The sequence below is a fragment of the Babylonia areolata genome, chromosome 1 (assembly GCF_041734735.1).
Source record: "Babylonia areolata isolate BAREFJ2019XMU chromosome 1, ASM4173473v1, whole genome shotgun sequence".
NCBI classification, from domain to species: Eukaryota; Metazoa; Mollusca; class Gastropoda; order Neogastropoda; family Buccinidae; genus Babylonia; species Babylonia areolata.
The window spans coordinates 90,592,891-90,617,792 of NC_134876.1; the positions used below are offsets into that span (position 1 = coordinate 90,592,891).

A 24,902-nucleotide genomic window follows, 5' to 3' on the forward strand; every position below is an offset into this window, starting at 1 on the left:
AGTGTGTGTAAGAGAGGAGAGAGGGTTGATATATATATATATATATATATATATATATATATATATATATATTCGTTATTAACTTGGGCAACGTGAGGGTCTTAATTAAAGAGAGATTTATTTTTTATTAGGATTATGAGAGGGAATTAATGATAGGCAGACAGACAGAGAGAGAGAGAGAGAGAGAGAGAGAGCGGATGTGAAGAAAATGTGTAGTACAAGCTGAGGTGTGCTTTCAGTTGATAAACTTCAGTCTTTATGACTGGCTTGTCAGCATGTGAAACTTCTCTTTTTCAACCAGCGCAGTCTGTGACAGTCTTTCGTGCTTCCGACATGAATTTTCTGTTTCACGGAACCTGAAATTATCCAGCAGTGTCAACAGCGTTGATGAATCCTCAGAGGTCGATGAAAGGAAAGTGCGCCAAAACAGTATGAGTGCAAGACCACACAAGGAGAATGTCGTCACTTCAGTCTGTCATGTCGTTGCTGTGTCAGCAGTGACGACATTGGGGAATAGTGCTGGCATCCACGTCTTCAGATTCTGCCTCTGACACAAGATTCCACTGGAAATGCAGACTGGATATGGTATGCCCGCTTTTTTTTAGGCCACTGCCAGTATTTTGGTTATGGCCTTGGGGTCTGTTGCTGGAGGTATACGTTGCTGCGTTGGCGTTTCCTCACTCTGACTTTTGTCTGACGTGGTGGAGGGGAGGTTGATTAAGGAAAAGACCACTGAAGGCTCATGGTATGACGATACTGTCCCACAGCCTGGGGTGATGTTCTCAGCCCTGCTGACGGAGGCAGAGGGCTTACCGTAGTACTCTCAGTGTCAGCACGTCAAATGTCTGTGGGTCAGTAAACCAGTATATATATATATCAAAGAAAGGAAACCACAGCATCTTCACTTGATCACACAGGTTCTATGGAATCAGGCTGTCTGGTGGATATTTTGCTAGTGTTAAGTTCCAAAATCTGTGCATACTTGGCTGAAAATTGAACACTTTTAATGTGTGTGTGTGTGTGTATTTTTCTCAGAAGGAAGAAATACTAGCATGTAATTGACAGGTATGACCAGCGCCTTGTTGGTTCTCTGCGAGCAGTGATGGAATGTGTTCAGATCTGTTTGTGTCCTGAGTGCTGTGTATTTATCAGTCAGAGGATGTTTCACATTTTCTTCTGTGTGTGTGACAGAATATGGAAACTTCTTCGACTGCAGCCTTGGTAAAGATTAAAGAAAAAAAAAAGAGAAAAAGTAAAAGATCACTTTTGGAATATAAAACTGAGTAGGGAATTGAATGGCACACTTCATGGCTATTTCAAAAATGAAACTGAATTTTGTGGGTTTTTTTTTTTCTTCTGCATTAGTGGACTACAAACCAATGTTCACTGATTGTTATTTTGTCTATCAGTGTCTTTCCATATCTTGTTTGCCTCTCTTTATATCTGCTGTCTGTTTCTTTCAGTATTTCCATGTGATTTGCCTGCAGCTCTGTTGATAAAATGATATTAATCAACATACTAACAAAGAAAGATTTGTATAACCACACACAAAAAAACTTGATCAGCATGGAATAACCCAACTCCTAGCATACAGAGGTAAATTCCTCATTTCTTTATAGCTATACCCCTACACACACACACACACACACACACACACCATCCCTCCCTCCCACCCTCCCAGCCACCGCCCATCCTCATCATAACAATCCCCATGTTACACAGCATGCTTCGCCTGGAGCATGATGTGGACCAGGTCAGCCTGACGGAGAAGTCCGAGAAGTCCGACCTGTCCTCCACCAGCCCCTCCCCCACCACCGCCCGCTCGGCCCCCGTCACCCCCACCCACAAGCACGGCCAGCAGGTGGACGTGGACTACACGGACAGCACCCAGAGAGGCTTCTTTGAGGGTCTGCTAGGCTGCCTGCGACCCGTCTGGACCATCATCGGCAAGGCTGCCGCTGCCGAGCTGAAGCAACAAGGTGAGCACACCTTTTCTTCTTCTTGTTGCTGTGAATGGATTATTCTCTTTTTGTCTCATTCATTGGATATTTACAGATGAATTAGGAACTTCAAGAATAGTTTTGTGAAGCTGATAACTTTAATGTGTAATCACCAAACTGTAGTCAGCCTTTTTTTTCTTCTTCTAGGTTTGTCCATATGAATATGTTATGTATATATTTTCCTATACATGATCTCAACCCCCTAACCCTTGGGGGGGGGGGGGGGGGGAAGTGAAAATAAAGTGTTGATCCCAATTGTAGTCTCTTTTTGCCATTCATTGGATGTATATAAACAGATTCGGAACTTCAAGAATAGTTTTGTGTAGCTCAAAACTTAAATGTGTAATTACTTAACGGTAGTGAGCCTTTTTTTTGAATTTTTTGTTTTTAGCTTTGTCCATATGTATATATTATGTATATATTGTACATAATCCCAACACTACAACCCTTAAAAAAAAAAGAATGTGATTATCCCAATTCTATTCACTCTTTTCTTCCTCTCAACCCTTTCCCACCAAAAGGTTTTTGCTGTTTCTGTCAAGGGTTTGAATCACAATATTTTGTGTATATGCATGCGTATGTATGTGTTTGCAAGTGCATATGTGTGTGTGTGTGTGTGTGTGTGTGTGTGCGTGCATTAGTGTGTGTGAGTATGTGTATGCGTTTGCATGTGTATGAGTGTATGTGTGTGTGTGTGTTTGTGTGTGTGTGTGTGAGAGCAAGTATGCACATGAACAGATTCAATCACACACACAACTGTTCAATTTCACTTGTAAATGATGTCAGTGTTTTTAGGGTACTCACGCTTATGCACGTGTATTCACACATGAATGAACTACACATGTGAGAGCACACACACACACACACACACACACACACACATTTTTCCTTTCTGATTGTCTGTCCTGTGTAAGTTGAAAGAAGTGTGTGGTTTGTGTGCTGACAGGTTCCCATGGCAGAGAATCATGTAGGTGGACTGCTGTGTTGTGTTGCATGGCCTGTGTTGTGTGTCTGTGTGCAGTGCTTGTGTCCGTATGTGTGTAGCCATGTCAGACTGTGTGTGTTGCTGTGTTTTTGCTTTTGTGTGTGTGTTGTTGTTGTTGCTTACTTCATGGTGTTCACCCTTTGTTATTATGTAATATAGGATCAAATTTCAGTTGTTTATTCAAATTGATTCATTATATTTGTTTTGGAGAAGAAGATATATCTTTATGAGGAGAAGATGGTGTGAGAGAATGTGACTGATTTAAATGCTAGAACTTTGAAAAGCGCAGACATTTTGAGTGTTTCTTGTTCCCCCCCCCCACCCCCCCCTTTTCTTTGGGCAGGTGGGAGGGGTGGGGTGGTGGTTGTTGAGGTTGAGATGATGAACAGATGAAAATTGAAGGGAAGTAATTAAGGAATGACACCTGGCAGAAAATTTCAGTGGAGAGACAAAGGAAAAAAAAGATGGAGAAAAATAGTTGAGAATTGGTGGAAATTTTCAATGGAGTTGAACATAAAAGAGTAAATTGAAGAGATAAAACAGAAAGTTGAAAAGAGAGGCCACTTTATACCAGGGTGACAGATGTGCAAGGGTGGTGGTGGTGGTGAGATGAGGAACAGAAGAAATGGAAAATTCAGACAAAGAAAAAGAACATGATGGGGAAGATGATGCTGCTGAAAATGTCACTCAAAAACAAGCAAGGCAGCAGTTGAAGAAGGGAACATTTCTTCATGTTTGTGTTGTACTTTTCTGCCTTTTTGTACCGGTCACGTCTCCAACGCTGCATACAGGCTGCAGTGATTATCTCCTTGCAGAGTTTTTTGATTTGTGAAATTTGTCTTTGAATTTTGTTGGATTGTAATTTGGCTTTTGATTTACATAGGCATAGCTGCTAGAGATTGTCATTTCATTCTGTGTGTGCTAACATACTAACAGCATTTAGTTCAACTAAAAAATTTTATATCATTTTTATCATCAAGTTCTCACACTTTGTCTTTTTCTTTTCAAACATTTCTTCCCTTGTTTTAGCTTTTCCGTTATCAGTGGTTGTAGAAATGATCTGTTTATTTACCAGAGTGTGTGCATGGAACAAGTTTTGCTTTGTGTTAACAACTATAGAATTCCAAGGTAACAAATACTTCAGATTAGATATGCCGGTTACTGTGATCTCACAAATAATTTTGGTTCATATTAATTTATGTTGTGACCGATTTTATCCTCTTTTTTTTTCCATTAACCTAGTTAAAATTTTTGTGGTAGTTTTTTTAATTGTTTTTTTGTTTTTGTTTTTGTTTACTTATTTAACAGACATCTTAATGGTTGTTTTTTTGTTTTGTTTTTTTGTTTACTTATTTAACAGACATTTTAAAAGTTGGTTGTTGTTGCTGTTGTCATTTAATACATGTAAAATAAGAATGAAAGTTTTGCATGCATTTTGAGTTTTGTCTTATCAGGCTTATTATTATGAACCAGGGTGTGTTATGGTTTGAACTGGAGTAATACCTAGGACGGAAAATACAGACAGACATCAAGATAGACGGAGAGACAAACTAATCTAATTGCTTAATGAGATGTAATTTTTATGACATTTAGATACTGTTAAAATCTTTTTAGACATTTCAGTACTGTTAAAAAGATCAAAGTTGTTTGATATTTTGGGAGTTCATAACAGTGTATAATGATATATCATAGAAATATTGAATATTGATTTGAAATAGCTCATCCACACATGCATTATTCAGGTTATGTCATGTGCATAGATTGGTGTCAATCAAATCCTCATGGCAGGCTTTAAGAGATGTCAAGTTCAGTTTCTTAATGAGAGATGAAGTGCAGTCACATTTTGACATTGAAATTAATGGGATCATTTGCTCACATAATTATTTTTCTTTGTGATTTTTGGTTTGTTTTTGATTCCCCAACCTAGTTTTGACCATAAATTTTACAGTGAGTATCAGTCTGTATTGTTTTTATTTGTTTAGGAAACATTGAAATATTGAGTTATTCAAAGATGATATTGGTCAGATGTTATCAGTGTGAGCAGAATTAATTCTTTCTGTCTGCCTGTCTTTACAATTCCATATTATACAGATTTCCATACTGGCATTTTGGCAGTTTTTTTTTCTCACTTTGTAATAATACAGCCCCTGGATACTGGCTGTAAAGCTTTGAGCATTACAAAAATAAGCCACACCCACCCATGTGTAATTTGACGTCATCACTGGGATTGGCTGTTTCAGACGACTGGGAGGTGCCGTTTGAGAGCATCACAGACCTGCAGTGGTTGGGCAGTGGAGCTCAGGGGGCGGTGTTTTTGGGCCGGCTGTTCGGGGAAGAGGTGGCTGTGAAGAAAGTGCGTGACATCAAGGAGACAGACATCCGCAACCTGAGGAAGCTCAACCATCCCAACATCATCTCCTTCAAGTGGGTACCGTGCTCTGCATTCTTGGGGTCTTTGACAGTGTCTAGTCAGGTTGTGTAGTCTGTTACATTATGTGTATTGCAGTATGCTATATAATTGAGGCGCTCCATTCCCTTTATCTGTATTCTGTGGATCCACATCTGATTCTTCCATGCGTGTTTGTGTGTGCATGGTTGTGTGTGTGTGTGTGTATGTGTATGTGTGTGTGTGTGTGTGTGTGCATGCGTGTGGGTGTGCATGTGTGGGTGTGGGTGTGTTTGAGCACGTACATGTGCATGCATGCGTTCTTGTGTGCTCTGTGTCTGACATGTTACTGTAAAATGCTTTGAGAGGTTTCAATGCTCTTTAGAAATGTTGTTATTTTTTATTACTATTTCAAATATTATTATTATCATTGTTATTAAGATGCTGACTGGACTCTTCAGATTGTGTTCTCTTTGCATTAGTGTAGAATGGTATTGTTTTACACTGTGTGTGATTCACACAAATGAATGCAAAGAAACTTTTTTGAATGTTGACAGCTGTTTTCGTGGTGTGGTTTCAGGGGTGTGTGCACGCAGGCCCCATGCTACTGCATCATCATGGAGTACTGCCCCTACGGACAGCTGTACGAGGTCCTCAGGGACGGCAAGGAGATCCCCCCCTCCCTCGTCCTCCACTGGTCCAAGCAGATCGCCAGCGGCATGAACTACCTTCACTCTCACAAGATCATCCACCGCGACCTCAAGTCCCCAAAGTGAGTTCCCCTCCTCCAAACCCACCCATATGGATGCATATACAAAGGAATGCAAGAGCACATGATGAGCATTGCAGCTACAGGCTTCTCAACCCTTTCAGTACTAGGAGGATGACAGTTTGTGCAACCTTGTTTTTGTATTTGTATTTGTATTACTTTGCATTTCTTTTTATCACAACAGATTTCTCTGTGTGAAATTCAGGCTGCTCTCCCCAGGGAGAGCGTGTCGCTACACTACAGCGCCACCCATCTTTTTGTATTTTTTCCTGCGTGCAGTTTGATTTGTTTTTCCTATCAAAGTGGATTTATCTACAGAATTTTGCCAGGAACAACCCTTTTATTGCCATGGGTTCTTTTACGTGCGCTAAGTGCATACTTCACACAGAACCTCGGTTTATCGTCTCATCCGAATGACTAGCGTCCAGACCACCACTCAAGGTCTACTGGAGGGGGAGAAAATATCGGCGGCTGAGCCGTGATTCGAACCAGGGCGCTCAGATTCTCTTGCTTCCTAGGTAGACGTGTTACCTCCAGGCCATCACTCCATCACTTCCCCACCTTCCCCACAGTAGATGATTAAAAAACTAAAAGAATGGCAGTTCAGGTAGCTCACTCACTTATTGCCTCTCTATTCCTCAGTCTCTAACTGCGTGTGTAAGCGGAATAAAATTGTTCAGTCTGTCACATTGTTTGTAAGTGTTGTTGTTGTTGTTTGTTTTGTTTTTCTTCCAAATTTCACCCACATTTTTACCCTCATTTGCCAAGTTTCCCCCAACCCTCCATTCATCCACATCTCCCACCCCTTCTAACTGATAATACTCAGATGTATTCATAAATACTTTAACAAAATGTCTTCAATCACCGATATGTGTGATGGGACATTAAGCAAAAATTCCTCCTCGTAAGTGGAGTAAAATTGCTCAGTCTCTATCACGCTGTATGTAAGCATAATAAAAATATTTAAGTCTGTGACACTGTTGGTCAGTCTGTATTACATTGTGTACAAAGCAGAGTAAAACTGTTCAGTCTTTATCACACTGTATGTAAGCAGAGTAAAATTGTCCAGTTTCTATTGCACTGTATGTAAGGGGATTAAAACTGCTAAGTCTGTATTACACTGTATGTAAGCAGAGTAAAATTGGTCAGTCTGTATTAGACTGTATACAAACAGAGTGAAATTGGTCAGTCTGTATTAGACTGTATACAGACAGAGTGAAATTGGTCAGTCTGTATTAGACTGTATACAAACAGAGTGAAACTTGTCAGTGTGTATTAGACTGTATACAAACAGAGTGAAATTGGTCAGTCTGTATTAGACTGTATACAATCAGAGTGAAATTGGTCAGTCTGTATTAGACTGTATACAATCAGAGTGAAATTTGTCAGTCTGTATTACACTGTATACAATCAGAGTGAAATTGGTCAGTCTGTATCGTACTGTGTTCAAACAGAGTAAAATTGGTCAGTCTCTGTCACGCTGTTTGTAAGTAGAGTAAAAATGGTCAGTCTGTATTACACTGTATACAGAGTAAAATTGTTCAGTCTCTAGCACACTGTAAGTAAGCAGGGTAAAATTATTCAGTCTGTATTTCACTGTATTCAAGCAGAGTACTTTTTTTTTCTGTCTGTGTTACATCGTATACAAGCAGACTAAGATTTGTCAGCCTCTATCACATTGTATGTAAGCAGACTGAAATTATTCAGTCTCTGTCACTCTCTATATGTAAAGCAGGTTAAAATTTTTAATCTCCACACACAACACACGTTAAGTTCAGCACCTCCTTTCACACACATGATTATGTTCTAGCTGGTGTGACCAAAATTTTTTTTTTTCAGACAGGCTGTGTGACCAAAAACATAACTTGTTCTTTTGTGTCCCAACCTTCTTTCAGCGTGCTGGTGGCCAAGAACGATGTGGTGAAGATCTCCGACTTCGGCACCAGTCGGGAGTGGAACGAGAAGAGCACCAAGATGTCCTTCGCTGGCACCGTGTCTTGGATGGCACCAGAGGTCATCAGGAATGAACCCTGCAATGAGAAAGTGGACATCTGGTGAGTGTAGTATTTTATTCTGCCTTCATTTGTGCGGGTACTGTTTTAAAATTTGGACAGATATGTTGAATGTGATAAAGGATGATAATGCTGCAGGCTGTTCCTTAAACCCTAGGCTTTTATGCCTGTTTCGTTGAAACAAGATGAAAGTTTTCACTTGCAGATGATTTATTGTTAATTTTTTTTCATAGTAGGATAGTCATTTTAAAGAATAATCTGACTCATATTACTAGCAGCATTCTGTTTCTCTTACTGTATGTCTGTGCCTTTGTTCTCAACAGGGTACAGAAATCAAACTTTTTTCTTATACTTGTTTGGAGTGGTCAGCAGCTTAGAGTTCATCAGTAGGAAGAGAAATTCCACAGATGAAAACATAAAAAGGTCTGTAGATGGTTTTGATGAAATGAGCTAAAAATCAAGTCATTTATATTAGAGTTAATCCTCTTTGTGCCCTGTGACACACAGCACCCTGCCTGTCTTTTGCTGTCTTGGTGAGCTCCCTCCAGGTATAGACTTTTCTCCGTCAGTTCTTTTTCAGCAGTTCTGTCTCCCTTGGTCTTGTTGTGCCTGTATTTTCACTTTTGTACTGTGAAAGATCCTGAAGAAGGAGAACAGTGAGACTTTGGACGGTGCTGCTCACATCATTGCGCTTAACCCCTTCACTGAAGAACCTTGACGAAATGAGATCAGTGCAGCATGAATCGAAGTGCAAGAACTACTCGGTGTGCAATTTAATCAGTGTGATTGATTTGCTGAACCAAAGTCATGCAATCCCCAGAGGAAGAAGCCCAGATATTAAAGGTGACTGACTTCATGACCTGTAACCCCAATCTTACATCATTGAGGTGACAGCCCCTCACTTATGAGCATCCTCACCAGCAGTTTCAGTTTCATGGAGGTCTTACACCACGCAAAAAAAAAAAAAAAGGAAGGAAAATAGAAAAACCAGCAAGAGTCAAGGGGTTAACCGAGTGGTGTGTTGGTGGTGCAGGTCGTTTGGTGTGGTGCTGTGGGAGATCATCACCAAGGAGGTTCCCTACAAGGATGTGGACTCCTCGGCCATCATCTGGGGTGTGGGCAGCAACAGTCTGCACCTGCCCGTCCCCGACACCTGTCCTGAGGGATTCAAACTCCTCATGCGCCAGTGCTGGTCAGTTTGTGCGTGTGTGGGTGTGTGTGTGGGTGTGTGTGTGTTTGTGTGTGTGTGTGTGTGTGTGTGTGTGTGTGTGTGTGTGTGTGTGTGTGTGAGGGAGTGGGTGGAAAGGACTATAAGGGTGTGAGGGGTGGTGTGTGTGTGTGTGTAAGCATGTGTGGGCTTAGTGTTGGAAAGGTTAAGAATTGAATGTGAAATGTCAGAAGAAATTCTGAAAATGAGAATATTGAAATAATTTGATTTGTGGCATGATTAATCCTTAATCTTTTATATACCCCGTATATATATATATAAAAAGGGTGGAAAAGAAGCAGTAAAAACCTGTGTTTCATTCTTCAATATTTTTACTGAATTTTCTTTTTTTTTCTATATACAGTCTACAACTAATAAAAAAACAAACACAGTATATACCAAGCATATTAAGAGAAATGATACCTGCTCACCTTTTGTTATGAACATCACCACCATGAGGAAGATTGTGGAGAGGAAGACGTCCCATGAAATATATTTTAAAAAAAACACAACAACTACACAACAGCTCAGTTCAGTTACTAAAGGAGACGTCACTGCGTTTGGGCAAATCAATATATATGCTACACCACATCTACTAAGCAGATGCCTGACCAGCAGCGTAATCCAATGCTCTAAGTCAGGCTTTGAGATAAAAGAAAAAGAAAAAAAAGTGCATTATGGATACATCATTGAATTAATCTATAAATAAATACACATATAAATAAAGAAAGAATGAAATACATAAATAAACGATAGAAAATAAATAATAAAAATGAATACACAACAGAGAACATGGAGAGGCACATATTTCTCCAGGAACAGAATCTGTCGGCTAACCCTAGTTGATTACATGTCCCGATGGCTATGTAGTTTTTTGAGTGCTAAATTTAGACCTGCAGTCATGTTGATGACTGATGGAGGGACTGATGTGGAAGGTATGACTCAGGGATATGATCATGACTGTTGCTGCCCAAATAGTTCACTGCTCATTTCCCTGGGCCCACACCTTCATTTGGCACAGTGTGTTGTGCTGAGGGGGAGATTGCAGGGAACAGGCACTTTCTTTCTGTTCTGTTTAAATATTGTTTGGAGTTTTGTTCTTTCTCTGTGTGTGTGTATGTGTGTGTGTGTGTTTGTGTGTGTGTGTGTGTATGTGTGTATGTATATACATTATTAGCATGTTAACCATCAGTCCTAATGTAAAGGCGAGAAGGGATAATAAATCTTAAAGGAGATTTCAGATGGAAATGTGGGACGATGCTCAATCTTCTGTCTTGCTCTCTTTCTTAACGTTTCTCTCTCTTTTCATGTGTGTGTGTGTGTGTATGTGCACATGTATGTGTGTATGCGCATACATATGTGTGTGCATGTGTGAATTTACATGCACAAGCATGCTTGCACGTATTAGACAGGGACAGGTATGATTCAGAAAACTGTGGTCCATTTGCAGGAGTGCTAAGCCGAGGAACAGACCTTCATTCCGTCAGATCTTGATGCATCTGGAGATTGCTTCACAAGAACTTCTCAACTACAACAGGGAGAATTTTGTCCAATGTCAGGTACGGTGCTGATGGATTCTCTGTACTGTGCCAGTTCAGAAAACAGTACATTTTGTGGTTTGTCTATCTGGGACTGTTATCTTTTCGGGTATTTTTATTAATTGTTTCTTACACACCCATGTTAATAATAACTTTTTCTCCGGGCCTGGGAGAGTCTCTTGCCGAGTCTCAGTCCCAGCATCATGATCCCTGCCTTCGTGGTATGGCACACGAGGCATGGAACCCGCGCTTAGGCATCCAGCGAAAATCCGACCCCCAACAGAGAAAGGAAAGACAGGATCAACTTAGAGGTAGAGAAAAACGAACGAATCAAGGGTGCCGAGTCGAATCGAGTACACAGAATGTAAGAATACAATACAGACAAGCCGCACGCAGCAAAATAAGGCCAAATGAATACGCTTAATAGCCAAAAAAAGCGTAAGACGAGACAGAGCGTAAACCTGACAAGATGGCGTGGAGAGCCTTGGCCAACGGAATGATTCAGCGCTTATAGCTTTTAGAGGCGTTTGATTGGCTGAGAGCGGACCGGGCCAAGACTGCTCGTCTTTTCACTGTTAGCTGCGCGAAATTTGGCCAAGCAGAGCAAACCGATAGGCCTAGTTTGCATCAGTTTGACATGGTAAGTATATGTAACACCAAACATGGAGTATAATACAAACTCCTCCTTTTAGGCTTATACTTCAAATCAAAAACAAGTAGTTTATAGCCCAGTTGACAGCAAAGGGGTCTGAACTTGTGCTTCTTGTGACTGATGCAATGCAAAGTCATTGTGCTTCTTGTGACTGATGCAATGCAAAGTCATTGTGCTTCTTGTGACTGATGCAATGCAAAGTCATTGTGCTTCTTGTGACTGATGCAATGCAAAGTCATTGTGCTTCTTGTGACTGATGCAATGCAGAGTCATTGTGCTTCTTGTGACTGATGCAATGCAAAGTCATTGTGCTTCTTGTGACTGATGCAATGCAAAGTCATAGATTGAATTCTGTTGTTTATTTGACAGCTGTTGAAGTGTGTGAATTTAATATAATTTTTTTTGTTTTGTTTTTATTCATGGAAATAAGCCTGTCATTGTCATTACAATTTGTTTTCTTTTTTTAATATTTCCATTTTAGTATGTCATTGTTATAAGGGTTATTTATTTTTCTAACTTTTTTTTCTAATGAATTGTAAAAACCCATAACTAGCATTATTTTGCAACAGGCAGACAGAGTTGAGTGTCTGTTTTAGTTAGCAACTGAATGATATTGGAGATGAACAGAGTTCTGTGAAACCAAAGGAAATGTTTCCTCACCCAAACTGTCTTGCTCTTGTCTCATTATCTAACTTTTTCCAAGAAGAAAAGTTTTTTGTTGTTTTTTTAAATGCTGCACACAATAATTTTTTTTTTTTTTTTTAATTTTTTTTTTTAGAGTTTATTTTCCTGAGGTTGAATGGTAGATTTGGGAAACAGATATTATACCTTGACGTGTCTATCATGAAGTGTGTAGGCGTGGTCTCCTGGTGTGATCTGAATGTAGATGATCAGTTTGCAGTGTGGCTGACTGGTTTACTGGTGGATGTGCAGGAGCAGTGGCGGGAGGAGATCAAGGAGAACTTCCAGAAGATGAAGGCAGAGGGCTCTCACCTGCCTCAGCTGGAGGAGGAACTCATCCGCCGCCGGAAGGAAGAGCTCAGGTGACTAACAGTTTAAAGGACTGACTGATTTACGTATACACACACATACTCACACACAGAGCACAACACCACACCAATCACACCCACACCCACACCCACACCCACACCACACCACACCACACACACACACAGAACGTTGAGCGGTTGAAGTCATAGCGACACCTTAACAACCCTGACGGTGTGTGTGGATGATGACAGACATGCCCAAGATGTACGTGAGCACTATGAGCGCAAGCTGGAGCGAGCCAACAACCTGTACATGGAGCTGACGGCCTGCATGCTTCAGCTGGAAAAACGGGAACGGGAACTCCTCAAGTGAGTACAGCACCTGACAGCCACCTACTGTTTTTTCCTAGACACTGTATGTGTACTTTTAGTTTGTAGAAATCGGGTCAGGTCAGCATACAGGGTGAGGGTTTATGATTTTCAGACCCTTCTTGAGTTTTTTTTTTATCATCACGTTGTCACTCTCTCTCTCACACACATACACACATGCATACACTCATACACGCACAATGTATCTTTCATTTATGCACAATCTCATGTGCGCACACGCACGCACACACGCACGCACACACACACACACACACGTGTGTGTGCACACGCATATACACCTGTGTACATGCCTTGATTCTCACTTACTTACAGACACAATCTCAAACACACCGAATATCACACACACACATGTGTAACCTGTGTCACACAGACACACACAAACACACACACACACATGCCCCTCTCCTGACCTGCCCCATACATGTGTCATCAGACGTGAGCAGCAGCTGGCAGTGTACAACAAGCGGAGGAAGTCCATCGTGCGCCCCATCATCAAGGCACAGGAACGCCTGGATCGCCTCAGCAAAAAACGACCTCACAAGCCCAGCTCCGACCTCAACAGGTATCCTATTTTATTACTCTGTTTTTGTCACAATAGATTTCTCTGTGTGAAATTAAGGCTGCTCTCCCCAGGGACAGTGCATGGCTACACCGAGAGTGCCACCCCATTTTCTTTTTTTCCTGCCTGCAGTTTTTTTTTGTTTTTGTTTTTTTCCTATTGAAGTGAATTTTTCCACAGAATTTTGCTATGGACAGCATTCTTTTATGTGTGCTAAGTGCATGCTGCTTATGGGACCTCAGTTTATTGTCTCATCCGAATGACTAGCGTCCAGGCCACCATTCAAGGTCCAGTGGAAGGAAAGAAAATACTGGTGACTGTGCCAGGATTCGAACCAGATCCTCTTGCTTCCTAGGTGGACATGTTACCTCTAGACCATCACTCCACTGCAGGTTTACTTCACATATATTTAGGTCATGTCAGTTTCAGTTTCATAGAGGCATCAAAATGTGTGGACTGTTCCAAATATGCACTGCATCTGTTTCATTAAAAAAGAAAAGAAAAAAAGAAAGAAATAGAAAGAAGCAGACACCTGACCTCTGCATTGATCCAGTGTGTTTATCAGGCCCTGATTCATTTCAGCTGAAAAAGTCCAAGCCCAATAGTTAGCTATCACCATACTTCATACTTCATTATTCTCCGGGTTTTTTTTCCTGTGCTATATGTCTGTCAGTCCCGTGTACATTAAAGAAACAGTTCACCCTGTCTGTATGTGCAGAGTCTGTGGGATCCAGACTTGTGTACGTTAAAGAAGCAGTTCACCCTGTCTGTATGTCAAGAGTCTTTGGGATCCAGACCCGTGTACGTTAAAGAAACAGTTCACCCTGTCTGTATGTCAGTCTTTGGGATCCAGACCTGTGTACGTTAAAGAAGCAGTTCACCCTGTCTGTATGTCAAGAGTCTTTGGGATCCAGACGTGTGTACGTTAAAGAAGCAGTTCACCCTGTCTGTATGTCAAGAGTCTTTGGGATCCACAATGTTTTTTGGGGGAGATAAACGCAAACCCAAGGCTGCCGTCATAAAACATCAGAAATGACGTATACACTTGAGGCTGAGTTTGAATAGTGGGGCTAAGTAAGTAGTGCACATTTTTCTGTTGATATATTTTGTTTGTTTTTAGAAAGTATGGGTCTGTGAGATTCACAAAGTTGAAATAGCTGTTCACCCCCGAAAACGGAGTATGGCTGCCTACATGGCGGGGTAAAAACGGTCATACACGTAAAAGCCCACCCCTGTACATACGAGTGAACGTGGGAGTTGCAGCCCACGAATGAGGAAGGAAGGGAGGAAGAAATAGCTGTTGTTGTTTTGCAAGCTGTATTCATTTATTTACTTACCAACAGTGACAATTGAAAACATGCAAAAACATTGCCCATACAGATTTTGAGGGATATTTGAAGTCTAGAGTAATAAGATTGGATTTTGTAAAATTCAAAGACAGAAATGGTCCTACTAGACCCGTCATGTGCAGTGAAGTTTAGTAGAATGGCTGCACAACCCCACTGTCAACTGATTCGCTGAAATACACTTCTTGGTTGACAGACAAAAAGCTGCCACTTGCAGTCGTGGAGCTGCCATTTTTATCATAAAGTACTATTTGTCTTATTTCCTGAAAGTTGTTGGTTCAGATAGTTTGTATAGTGCACAGGGTTATGGAAGACTTACCGCAAGCTTGCTGTGGGTGCTGCGAAACATGATGGGGATGGTGTGTATGCACCCAGAGTGAATGGATCCAGTGATATTCTGTGTCAGGTAGAACCAGCTTGTGAACTAGCTAGGTAACAGTGTGTTTGCTTTTTAATTGTAGTTTACCTTCCCCCCCCCCTACTTTCCCCGCCATGAAACCACAGATTGTTCATGTTGTCATGTCCTGTGCAGCCATGACTCGTTCATGGTTGCTTTATCAGTGTTGTTGATCTTCCTTCTCAAAGAACCACGTGATGTCTGATTTCATGTCCTGTCTTGTCCTGCCCTGTCCAGCCCTGACTTTTTTGTGTTTGTATCAGTGCAGGTAACCTTGCCCCCAAACAACCCCCTGATTGTTCATGTTGTCCTGTCCTGTCCAGCCCTGACTCTGTCCACACAGAATGCCCTGATTGTTCATGTTTTTCCTGTCCTGTCCAGCCCTGACTCTGTCCACACAGAATGCCCTGATTGTTCATGTTGTCCTGTCCTGTCCTGCTCTGTCTCTATCTGCACTGAATGCCCTAAAAAAATCATGTTGTCCATTCATGTTGTCCTGTCCTGTCCTGTCCAGCCCTGACTCTGTCCACACAGAATGCCCTGATTGTTCATGTTTTTCCTGTCCTGTCCAGCCCTGACTCTATCCGCACGGAGTGCACAGCCAGCATGACCACCAGCTCAGAGCAGGTGCTGCCCTCACCCACAAAGATCCGTGCCCGCAAAAGTCGCCATCGCCGCAGCAACAGTCGGGGTTCCGCCAAAGACATTACCTCCCCTGTGAAGAGCCCCAGTTTTGATGGGCAGGAGGAGGGTGAAGGGGGATGTGGTAACAGTCTCCACCCCCCCAGCAGTGCCCATCCACGCGGCATCCTTGTCAACTACGTCCACCACGAGGACCACGTTTCCCCTTCCTCCTTCAGATACCTGGGTCCAGGCACCGCGATCCGTGAGCACCAGAGCGACGAGGAGGCGGGGGAGGAGAGAGTGGTGTCCTCCCCCAAAGTGCCGGGGGCGCCACAGGGGAACATGAACGATGTGTGTTTCGGCTGTGACGGGGGCTGCAGCGATGCCACCTGCAGCAGCAGCAAGAGGTCCAGTCAGATCAGCGCCGACGTGGAGAGCTCCTGTGATTCCCCCGCCCGCAGTCCTGTCAAGCCTGCCGCCCAGCCTGACTTGCCGTCTCTGGGGACGCTCATCAATGACCCCACCGCCATCTGTCCATCCCATGTCCCCTCCAATCGCTCGGAGCCTCAGTCTGATAATGTGCGAGAAAAGGACTCCAATGAGAATCTGCACTGCACGAGTGATGACATCATCGAGGAGGCGGAAACGACGCAGGGTTCTCAGGTCCGGAGGAGACAGAACCCTCCTCCCACAGAGAACCGTGGTTCCAACTCGGCTTTGAAGCGACGCAGTGACCAGGACATGCCCAGGAGGACACCACCCATGCAGCGTGTGGAGAGCTTCGATTCGGAGCCCAGTGTGCGCCGGCGGACCTCTGGCGTCAAGTTCAGGAACATCAAGGTAGGAACATGCGCTGTCAAAAAGTAACTTTTGAAAAGCATTTTATGTGGAAAAGATTTTTTTTTCAAAATGATTATGCAGGTTTGGTGAAAAGTGACTAAACACCCTGCCTCAACCCTGTCTGTACCTTTCTTTCTTTTGCTTTCTGCATGCAGATTTTCTTTTATCAGTCAGCATATCCAAATAATTACTTTTAAAGAGAAAATTCATACCTGCCATGTAGCCATTTGTATTTTAGTATTGCAGATTTTCTTTGATCAGTGAGCTTATCCAAATAATTACTTTTAAAGAGAAAATTCATACCTGCCATGTAGCCATTTGTATTTTAGTATTTCATCGTGTTATGAGTTGCTGGAGCAAGAATGAGAGATTTTCCCGGAAGAATGGTAAGCACATTAGAAATATACAGTCACACACTTGCAACATGCTTTTTGCACACACACACACAATCACGCTCAAACATCAAACACATTCCACACTGTTCTCAGTGCTGTACCAGTACACTTCATTTATGCCTGTTTGAAGCACTCAGAAGACTCATGGTCTGAGGAAGAAGGGGATGTTAGCGAGGACGAGCATCACCATCGACGACGCGCACCGTACTCCACCCACAGCTCAGAGGGCGCGCTGTCGGAGGAGGAGAGCAACATGAGTGAGGCGTCCCACGCCACACCTGATGGGGGCCTGCTGTCCACGGGCAGTGCAGAGAACCTGCAGCAGGAACTGGCCAAGTGCACCTGTGTCTCTGACGGACTGTCTGACCGAGAAATGACTGTCAAACGCATGCGTAGCCAAGTCATCAATTCTCCTGAACGATCTTACGAGGTATGACAGGTTAAAAAAAACAAAAACAGATCAGGGCTGGGTTGCATGGGCTGGTTTTTTTTTTGTTATTTTTAGCAGTGCTGAGAGTTAAGAAATTTTGCATGTACATGGAATTAGCAAAGACTAAGGAATATTCTTAATGTTAAGCAAATTAAGATAGGGTGGTGTGGTACATTAAGGGAAGATTGAGGAGTAGATCTTTGGCATTAAGTACTGACAGTCAAAACAGTAAATAGGAAATTGTATAACACTTATTAACAGCTCAGGTGTATATAATTTCTTCTAAAAATCTGAAATGTAAAACTATACTGTAAAGAGTTCAGAGGGAAGCCCGTTAGATGATTGTTTATGTATGAGTATGTGTGTGTGTGTGTGTGTGCATGTGCGCACGTGAGTGTGTGTGTGTGTGTGTGTGTGTGTGTGTGTGTGTGTGTGTGTGTAGAGTTGGCACTCTGTGTGTGAGTATGTGTATGTGTGTGCATGCACGCATGCATTTGCTTGTGTAGGGTTGGCAAACTCAAGTTCCCTTTCCTTATCTTTTGTTTAGTAATATAAGGATGCAGATGAACTGTGGAGTGTTTCATTTGTACATCAAAGTGAACACAATGTTGAGTCTGTTGAACCTAACTGGCCAAACAAGACGGAAGTGCCAGAACAGGAAACAAGAAAAAGGAGACGACTGAACAGTTGAAGGGATGAAATAATCAATCAGCTGCACTCATGCATTTCTCTAATATGTTTTTCTGTCATGTTTCAGTCACGTGCTGCCGACACCAGCTCCGATTCAGATGAGTGTTCAGACATTACGGTATCGTCGGCTGTGCATAGAACTCGGTCCTCTGACAACAGAGACCTGGCATGGTAACTGAGGCAAATACTCCTGTTCCTATAGCAACAACCATCATACTGAAGTGGTGCCGTGTTGTAGGCTGGTGGCTTATCCATTGGCAGGGAGTGGTGAGGTGATGTGTGTGATGGGAGAAGTGGGGCAGCTGCCCTGTGTCTTGTGATCAGGATTCTGATGACCGTGTCTACAACAATAAAACAGGGACCAGAGTTTTGTGAGGTCTGACTTGTTGCATGACTTTGCAACACGTTACAAAAGCTCTGTCTGCCTCTACCTTCTGCACTGCAAGTCATTCATCAGTCCAGGTTGTCCTTCATACATCAGTCAGTCCAAAAGCTGTGAACGCCTCCATTTTGGGGGGTGGAGAGTTGGTGGCATCAGGAGTGATGAGAATTGTGTTGGTTTTTTTTTTGTTTTTTTGTTTTTTTTTAGTGTCCTGGGCATTGACTCAGTGTCAGGAAGTCCGCTGCTGCTGAAGTGCACACCTCCACCCAGATTAAGGGTGCCACTGTTATCATTCATGGATACATGGTGGCATTGGAACCCACCACTTGATTCAACAGTGACTCGTGGATTATGTGATTTTTTTTTTTTTCTAAAATGATGGACATTTGTGATTTGTTTTTCAGGTGTTTTTCAACATGATTTTAAGATATACCTGAAGAAAAAAAGCTGTGGTTATGTTTTGTGAAACAATGGATTGGTTACTGGCTGTGAAAAAAAATAATGAACTTAATGTGTGATGAAAAGGACATCCATTGTTGATGTGTTGGAAGGAAAAACATTTGAAGGGACGACATACTGCCTTTTTATTTACACACAGTATACCATGATGTTTATTTGATTAAACAACCTGTGTGTTAAATAACAGCCAAAAGAAAAGCAGTGAAACTGCACTCTGGGAGCATCAGAAACATCAGAAATTGGAGTTCCTGATGTGGAGTCATCTGACTGGAAATGATTCAACCTGACAGCAGGTCAGCACTGTGTGATTGCTTTGTTTTTTTCTTTTTTTTTTCAGCTTTCATTTTTTAGGATTCATGGAGAATGTCTCACTGCACACACTGACTGAGAACATAGTCCATTTTGAGAACTGCCGAAAATTTACCCACAAGAAACTGGTGTGAAAGAGAGCACTGGTTTTGTGAAAACAGCACTTCGTTTTGATGAAATTCCGTGAATCTGGAATGGGTCTATATCCTTTGGACCAGTTTCTTGCAGAACGTGTTTGCGAGTGCTATGATTTGTGGCACATCTGTGACAGTGATGTGCATGTGAGCAGCGAACTCACACACTGAATCAGTTGTATCAAAAAGTGAGTCTTCTGGATCTGTCTTGGATTGCCAGTGTGTGGACATACCACAACATCAAAGTTGCCATACTCGTTCTTTGCATGTATTTCCCCATGCTCCCTGACAGTGTACTCGGCTGTAAGGAGTCAAAGAGCTGCATGGATACTGTCTCAGATTTATCTTACGTTTTACAGTATTCCAACAGTTTTTTTTAGTCATTTAGTTTCACAATACATTGTCAGTTATGGTAAGTCAGTTGCCGAATATGAATTCCATTTTTATGATGAAGACTGAAAATGGCGTTCTCATGGTTGAATGGTATTCAGTCTTGTTTTGAAGGTGGTTCTTTGTATGTCATCAATTTATTTGGGACCGTAAGTTATGAGGAGGACTGTGATTGGTGTGATAAGACTCCAGACTTTTATTGTGACAGGAAAAGAAGAAACAAGGGAAAAGATAAACAGATAAGTGAAATAGATTTAGATTGATGATTAAATTTAAAACTTTATGGAATGCAGGAACACATTCCCTCTCTCTCACTCTCTGTCTCACACACACACACACACACACACACACACACACATATATATATATATATATATATATATATATATATATATATATATATATATATCCATACACACACACACACACACACACACACACACACACACAAATGTACTTATCTATGAAGATGAATAAAGTGTGCATCATGCTCCATAATTATGCATTTTAGAATGATGATGGTAATAATGATGATAATGATGGTGAAGATGATGATAATAATAGTAATGAAGAAAATAAACAGATAAATCACAAAAAAAGAAGAAAATATTGATATGAAAGAATACAGTGCACTCGTACACCAAAAGAAGAAGTGTTGAAAACATTGGTTTGATTTAGACTGTCAGTATTGTGTATTTCCTTTGTTAATCTCCTTGGTAAATTCTCTTTGTACCATACTCACTTATTCATCGTTTTAGTGTTTTTTGGTGGTTGTTTTTTTTAACATTTGTTTTCAACACACATGTCAGATTTTTACAATGATTTGATGAGTTATCAGTGAACACGAGGCTCTCCTGTCTTGTGAGTCATGTTAATTTTTTTTTTTAAATAGAAGAAATTAATATGGAAGAGATTGGTAATAAACTGAAGTTCTCCCTGAAATATTCAAGGTTACAGTCAAGTCTCAGCCTTTAATATATATAAGCTCTGAACTCTAGAACACATTTTTCTTCAGCCAGGGAGTGAATATCTTGTCCAAATTTTCATCAAGGACAGAACAGCCTGGCTGTGTGTTCTGTACAAACTGTGCTTCCAGTGCATGGTTTTTGCCAGTCCCTGTTGAATACAGCCTCCACAGCGCATGGTAAAACTCCCCAACACTCTTTGGCGCCAGTCAGTCGTTCAGGGAAAAGCGTGCCTGCTAAGGCTGGGAAATTGATCATATTCATGTGCCTCTTGCTGTGGCTGGAGACCTAGCTGTTCACTTGATCATGATGTGTAGAACTATTATAAACATTCAGAAAGCTAAACTTGAAAAGAAACAAAACAAAACAAAACAAAATCTGCGCTTCTGTGACCTTTGCCTTCATTTTGAAATTGACTGTCCAAGTTAAATGCGTTTGTGTTTGTGTGTGCGTATGCGTGCATGCATGCACATAAATGATCGTTGAACTGAAAAGCCAGTTGCAGTGTACCTGATTCTGCCCTTCCTGATTTAGGAATGAGGAAAGCTTCCTGTTCAGAAACCAGGATCTGGCGGTTGATGTAATGTTCTGTTTAAAAGATAATTTAGACAAGTCGCCCCGAGTGAATTCAGTCACTGACTGTCAAGTCTTAGTGGTTGGCGTAAATGATTACAAGAAATACAGAAATGTCTCAGATTTGGTCTGCACTCAAACCTTGTGACTGGTGCCTGATTCAAGCCTATTTGAAATAGTCTGATAAATGAAACTTCCACAAATTTGAAACCCTCTCATACACCTGTGTGGTAAGCACTACTGTACCAAGGTCATTGTGTAGGAAATGGGGCTACCCAGAGGGAGCCTGTGTGGATGCTGTTCACAGGGGAGTGAGGACTGGTTAGCAGTGGTTTGAATCTGTATGTTGTAAGTTGATAGTAGCTGAAGATGACATATAGGGGGAGTGGTACATGATTTTCATAATCACTGTATCTGTCAAATGACCATGTTAAAGCATACAGCAGTATGAAATTCAGACCCTTGGGAATAATTGTTGTGTTGTCTTTTAACAGACTGGAACTGGAAGCATATATTTGCCTTGTAAGTAGTATTCTGCAGAATACATGTTATTATAACAAAATGAAATTCAGACCCATTGGAACGATCATTATGTTGATTTGATCAGAATGGAACTGGAACTTGTGGAAGCAAATGTCTTGGTATTCACCAGAATACATGTTCTTCACAATGCGAAGGTGACTGTGTTCACTTTTTAAATTTTGATTCTGTCTCGTGTCAGTGTTTATTTTCCTCATAGACAAGGGCAGCGCATTGTTTTGTCTTTCTTCCCATTTTGTTTTGGATGGGGCATGTTCTGTGTTTGTTGATGTGTTCTCTTCTGCTGGCACTGGCACTGACAGTGTTGGCAATCAGTCCGTGCTCAGTGTCCAAGCGTAGCCAAATGTGGTGTTTTGTGTTCTGGTCGTCAGCCACTTCCAACGGAATACCTCTTCATTTTCACCTGGCTGTACACAGTTTGGCACCCAGGTCTTTTTTTTTTTCTTTTTTTTTTAATTAAAAAAGAAAACAAACCCAGACTTATTGTGCTTTTATTAAGCCATCATTCCTTACACTTGTGTACAGGGCTGGTTGATGAATTCCAGTGTGGTTGTTTCTGAAGAGAATTGCGGTGTTTTTTTTCTTTTGTACTGCTGTTGTTGTTTTTTCTGTTGAAGTCAGGATATGTTGTTAGCTCCTTTGTTTGCTTGTTTGTTTACAAATGTGTGTGTGTGTGTGTGTGTGTGTGTGTATGAGAGAGAGAGAGAGAGAGAGAGAGAGAATGCACAGAATATTTGACATGGTGATGGGGTTTTTTGTGCATTTTTGTTAAGTATTTCAATAACACTGTGAACTTTTGTTTCTGAGTATTCCAAAGTGTCCACAAGAGCATTAGATAATGCATTTAAGGGATCAGTAGAGTATTACATAAGTATGGTATACCTATATCTTTTTGTTCAATTATATTATACTGTGTATGTTTTTACGAGTATGTACTGTGCGCAGATAAACATGTTAAAATGTATGCATTGCTTGTATGCATGCAGTACTGTCTTTAGATCTGTACTCCAATGATTCAACATAATCAAACTAGGCAGTTTTAACAGGGAATTATTTTTTCTTTGTTGTTCCACCTGCATTATTCCCACACTATTCATTCCAATACCATGCACATGCACCCAGGTTTGTCCGTCCCATTCCCAACTTTGGCAGTTCATAGAGAACCACAGATATTAGGTCGCTAGGAGGCCTCACACCAGGGAAATTCTTAGCATTTAAAGATTTGTAGTTATTATTAGTGTAATCTAAAGAATTGCTGGATTTTGTTGGAGCATCCACAGTCTGTGTACAGTGTTTGTCATTGTCTTTTTTTCTGAAAACATTGGTAGTCTTGTAGGTTGTTAGGTTTTCTATCAAGGTTATTGTGTAGATTGTTAGGTTTTACATTTTTCTGTCAGGGTTATTTTTATTATTATTATTATTTCCTTTGCATTTGTAATATTGACAGACTGATGCTACATAAACATGTACTAGAAATGTCATGAAAATGAACCAGTAATTAATAATATGCTGAGCTCAAGAGTTTTTCGTACACATTTGCTTTGGATGTGTTGAAATTTTTAGTGCCAAAGTTTCAGTTCTGAATTCCGGAGTAATTTGCATTCATTAAAATTATAAAAAGTTACATTTTTACGCCTGACTATAAAATTTTAAGCGCCATAAGTGTTTAAGCAACACAATATTAGATCTCTGCTATATTTCATTTGTGACAGGATTAAGCTAAGCGATGATAGTATCTCTTGTATCACTGGATGCTGAGAGTCCAAGTTTGGTCTTTCATAAAGGAAATTTTCTATCTAAAATTACATTTAAGTAACATACTTACTGTGACCCACTAGTGCAGACTCAGGCAGGGGTCTGACATTCCTGTCCTGTGCAAACTACTATCCGCCTATGCGGAGAAAACGAAAGGAGCTGTTAGAGGAGTAATGTCTGTGCTAACTCACATTCACACTTTTTTTTTTTTTTTTTTTGCTGTCCATCATCTGCACTGTTTCAGTGGCATTATTTCCAAGCTGCTTATTCCAAGTCCTCCTACAAAGCCACACAATTCACACACATCTTCACATTTGTTTTTATTTATCTAACTGATCAACTTTTGTGTCGTATATTCTGGATTCAAGCGCACATTTGACAAGGCAGGCCCTTGGTTTCAGAGATGTTCTTGCATTTATAGGGTTCAAACTTGTGGGTACATGTAAGTCTGTGTTCATATGGTATGTGTTATTGCAAGTTTTTTTTGGTTTTTGTTTTGTCTAGTTTTTTTGTTTGTTTGTTGTTGTTTTTTTTTTGGTTTTTTTTTTGGGGGGGGGGGGGGGGTATATTATGTTGACTGGTTCCTTATGTGATGTTCTAATCAAAATAAGCTAACTGTTTTTCCTTTTCACTTCTTTTCAGTCCAAGCAGGCTTGGAACTTCTTATGTGTATATTTATCACAGAATTTTTGTCCTTGTTTTGTGTATTATTTGTATGGACTTCTTTCCTCAAATTTCAGTGTGTGTGTGTGTGTGTGTGTGTGTGTGTGTGTGTGTGCATTCTTTTGCCTTGTGTTTATCTTCGTACAGCATTAACTAAGGTTGAAATGCATGAAATAATTTTTCACTATTTTGCAGCTCAGTTTTTTTTTTTGAATAGTTCATGCACAGTGCTAACATTACTTTTCAGTGACATATCAAAATGTGCTCAGATATGTATCAATTATAGCGCTTTTCATATAGTTGTTGTTAGAGATGCAAGAAAAAATTGTGTGAGAGCATTGTAGATTGATGCTCATTTTGTTGGCTATTTAAAAAAAAATCTTTGAAATGCATTCAAAATCTGTGAAACGATTTCAGGTATCAAACAGACCAGTGATATGTATTATTCATATCTGTACTGAGAGAATCACATGCAGGCAGATTTGCATACAAGTATAGATAGTGCTTTTGTTTCCTCTTTGTT

General features: G+C 40.9%; 1 protein-coding gene and 1 long non-coding RNA gene across 2 annotated transcripts in view; one reads left to right on the forward strand and one right to left on the reverse strand.

Annotated features, from left to right (window-relative positions):
* LOC143294152 (mitogen-activated protein kinase kinase kinase 13-like) overlaps window positions 1-20,132 on the forward strand; it is a 64,158-nt gene extending 44,026 nt beyond the window's left edge. The window contains exons 3-14 of the mRNA XM_076605587.1: window positions 1,723-2,003; window positions 5,226-5,409; window positions 5,952-6,143; window positions 8,036-8,194; window positions 9,186-9,344; window positions 10,810-10,918; window positions 12,483-12,592; window positions 12,791-12,907; window positions 13,362-13,490; window positions 15,803-16,694; window positions 17,220-17,519; window positions 18,277-20,132. Of these exons, the coding sequence (XP_076461702.1) occupies window positions 1,723-2,003; window positions 5,226-5,409; window positions 5,952-6,143; window positions 8,036-8,194; window positions 9,186-9,344; window positions 10,810-10,918; window positions 12,483-12,592; window positions 12,791-12,907; window positions 13,362-13,490; window positions 15,803-16,694; window positions 17,220-17,519; window positions 18,277-18,384 (2,740 nt within the window). The 3' untranslated portion in view covers window positions 18,385-20,132. The remainder of the gene's footprint in view (window positions 1-1,722; window positions 2,004-5,225; window positions 5,410-5,951; window positions 6,144-8,035; window positions 8,195-9,185; window positions 9,345-10,809; window positions 10,919-12,482; window positions 12,593-12,790; window positions 12,908-13,361; window positions 13,491-15,802; window positions 16,695-17,219; window positions 17,520-18,276) is intronic.
* Window positions 716-8,127, reverse strand: LOC143294161 (uncharacterized). Its single transcript, XR_013056877.1, has 3 exons — window positions 8,026-8,127; window positions 5,184-5,327; window positions 716-845 (listed from the first exon to the last, which is right to left on the reverse strand). It is a non-coding gene; the product is annotated as an uncharacterized LOC143294161 (long non-coding RNA).
* Window positions 20,133-24,902: the final 4,770 nt, after the last annotated feature.